At 32.5% G+C, this 3,672-nt stretch overlaps 1 protein-coding gene across 1 annotated transcript in view; it reads left to right on the forward strand.

The window, feature by feature from the left end:
• LOC105557198 (sodium-coupled monocarboxylate transporter 1-like) overlaps window positions 1-3,672 on the forward strand; it is a gene marked incomplete at its 5' end in the record, with an annotated part of 17,932 nt that overhangs the window by 1,719 nt on the left and 12,541 nt on the right. The window contains one exon of the mRNA XM_012004382.1: window positions 3,441-3,595. Coding sequence (XP_011859772.1) covers window positions 3,441-3,595 — 155 coding nt within the window. The remainder of the gene's footprint in view (window positions 1-3,440; window positions 3,596-3,672) is intronic.

Below are 3,672 nucleotides of genomic sequence, written 5' to 3' on the forward strand. Positions count from 1 at the left end.
AGATCTTGAGAGATGTCAACAAATACACCATTTTGCATGTCTGCCGAGTCCGGCCTTCCGCTCCTCCGTGCACTTATTGGCTCAGACGTTTTTCTTAATTACGCGATAATAATTACGGATTTTGTAAAATGGTATATAACTTTTCTTCTCAGTTTGACCCAATCTACTATAATCTTTGGAGTCGTCCAAATCGAATCCGACACCCTGTATAATATTTTTCCATAGGAAAGAGGGGGCTCCTTTATCTCCCATGCTGCAATGTTCACATGTAATATTCTTTGATGTGTCTGTGAATACATGGACACTTTTGACAATAACTACAGACAGAAGACGGCACAGAGAAAGACATAGGACATAGCATTTATTCTCTACGTCTCTCAGTTTTGCAGGCTTCACTTTCAAACTGTCATGCGGGATCTATCCCAGATAGCACCGAATGTTCCATGAATGTTTGTATATGATTCGAATGTTCTCTCTCAGGAATATTCGCATGGATGTGCCGTGAATGTTTCTAGAATGTTCTTCATATTCTATGAACATTCACACAGAATGCCCAGGAAATATTCGCATTAAATGTTCCCTGAGTGTCTATGGCATATTCTGAATGTTCTATGAATATTCTTACAGAATGTACGTGGAATGTACATATGGAATTTTCTACGGATATTCTTACTGTATATACGTGGAATATTAGCAGCGTATGTGCTACGAATGTTTATGGAATGTTGTAAATGTGCTATGAATATTCGCATAGAATGTACGTGGTATATTCACGGACTTCTATATGAACATACGCAGTATGTTCCATTATGTTCTAGGAATATGCTATGCATGTTCAAATGATGATTGGTGTTTCTGGGCGCTGCTTGCTATGCACCCAAAAAAAATTCTATTCATAAGCGGGGAAATCCTCTAAGCATTTCCTCTAAGCAAAAAATCTTATATGAAGCATTTCTCACTTACTTTAACACATATTCATCTATAAAAGAGTAGACTCCTAAGTTATAATTCAGATTAATTTCCTGTATAGAAAATTCCATTACAGTAATACGACTAGCCTCTTGAAATAAGAGGATACGCAAGATATTCGCGGATACGCGAATCGCAGAACGTGCGCCAGCTTCTGAGTAGTTCACCGACCGCCGCTAGGCCGCGCATGGTGGCGGCCAAAAACTCGGAAGCAAAATTCAGTCTCGTAGGGTATAAAAGGAGGTCCGCGAGACTGAATTTTGTTTCCGAGTTTTTGGCCGTCACCATGCGCGGCCTAGCGGCGGTCGGTGAATACTCAGAAGCTGGCGCTCACGCGCCCGCGCGCGTGTCGCGTAGTGCCGGTTGTCAATTTGTGCCGGCTAAAATCAAGAGGGAACCACTAAAAAATAGAATACTTTTCTTTGGGTGAAATATCTACAGCACATTACTGGAATATTTGCTGTATATTCCAGGAACATTCATAGAAATATCTACAGCACATTACTAGAATATTTGCAGTACATTCGTGTACATTCGTAGCACATTCAGATGAACATTCTAGAGATGTTTCTAGAACTTTTGAAGTGCTCCGTTGGTACATTCTATAAATATGTCTCGAACGTATATAAAACGACTATTAGAAGATTCCTGGAATCTTCGAATGTTCTTGGCGTATATTCCTAGAATGTTAATGGAATGTTTTTGTGCTATTTGGGATGTATACTATTGATGATATTTTCTTTCTTATCCAAACAGCACACTATATTTATTAAATATTTACGAAATATTAAAAAAATGTATTACAATAGCAGTTCTAAAAAGTTAAAATAGACGCGTAGACAACATCTTTATACTGTTATTGCGACTAATATTATCATATGCGTCGGTGGTCGAATTGGTTGAGACGCCCGCCTAGAATGTAGGAAAGTCTAGGTTCGAACCCTGGCTAAGGTAATATTTTTCACAATAAATTTTCTGTATTATTAAAATTGCCAGATACGGTCAATAAAAATCTCTGATGTTAGAAAATTTATCTTAATACTTTCTAAATATTTATCAAAATATTTCATAGATATTTTGGTGGTTTTAGATTGAAGAGATTATAAAGACTTATCATGAGAGATTGAACAGATTCGATAGATCATAAATATTTAAAAAATATTTGGAAATAATGTATAAAAATATGTTATTACACCGAACTGTTTCTGATTCATTTCACGATAATTGAAAACCATTTATCATGAACAAATTCTGAATTTGATATTATCAATGAACCCTAGTAGCACAGTACATTAAATGTACAACTAGGCAAAACATTGGTTAAATATTTATTCAATGTTGATTATATTAGAAATGCATTGACTGATATTGTCCAACGTAAAGTCAATATTGGTTATAGAATAAATGTAAATATTGCATGATAATAAATAGATAATACTAGATTTATATTGGAAGTGTATTAGCCAATCTTAAACAATGTAATAAGATTATATACAATATTATTATTGTATCAATATTAGACCAATATTGCTAAATAGACATATTGGCTAAATAAAAGAAGGCGTCCATCTTACAATATTGGACCAATATTGGGAATACTGGATTTACATTATTTCCTAATATTACGTTAATATATTGTGCTATTAAGGAATTAACAAAACATTTCTATAGCTATGTGTAAACAGCAGTAATCGCGTTTACCAAAGTTTCAAGCACGCTTAACATTGTTCAATTAATTTTTAATTTTTAATCAGAACTTATTTTTAATTTTTCTAATCCAAATTTCTTAATTTTTTAATCAGACGTGTAAGCTATGATCCTCTGGCTTTGGCACTTCCTTCTTTCTCGTGTTGGTACATACATAACATATCTTTGTAATCTTTAAGGAATGTTATATGGTATAAATTTAAGAACTGTCTAATAAGAAGTCATCTAGTAAAAAATGTCGAAACCATAATATCACTTCTCGCCGGGATATATTTAGAATTTTACTAATAACAATGAATATCAGGAGACCAGTACATATAGACGAAATGCTAATTTGTACTCTATAAACGGATAGCATTCCTTGCAATCATTCGAGAAGTATTTACAAAATATTTATTTTTATTTACTATAAATATTGTATAAAAAATTTAATTTTTATCTTAATAATATTTTGGAAAGAAAATGTTTTAGTACGTATAAAATGTATTCACATAATATTAAAAAAATAATAAATATTTATAAATATTTATTATAAATATTTTGTGCTGCCCAGGTCATTTTTATAATTGAAAATATATTTAATTTTAATGGAATTATCTATCATATAATCGGATCAATATATATCCATATACATAAATATATATGTACGTATACATATATGTATATTAATTTAACATATGATACAGTAGCATTTAGAAAATTATTTAATGAAAAAATTTTTTATTTAATATAATTATGACGAATGATTTTATTATTTTATTTAGGGTGGTCTCAAGGCAGTCGTGTGGACAGATTTCTTTCAGACTTTCATTATGTTCGGCTCCATGTTACTAATTACAATTAAGGGCACAGCTGACATTGGTGGATTGTCATTAGTAATTCGAAGAAATCTAGAATCCGGAAGGCTCGAATTACCTATGTGCGTTTATTCAATATTAAATGTGTTTGTGTTACTTCTGTTCTTTGTGTGCTCTCTCTCTCTCTCTCTCTCTCTCT

This window comes from Vollenhovia emeryi, unplaced genomic scaffold, assembly GCF_000949405.1.
Source record: "Vollenhovia emeryi isolate VEMERY1.0 unplaced genomic scaffold, V.emery_V1.0 DF939572.1, whole genome shotgun sequence".
Taxonomy (NCBI): Eukaryota; Metazoa; Arthropoda; class Insecta; order Hymenoptera; family Formicidae; genus Vollenhovia; species Vollenhovia emeryi.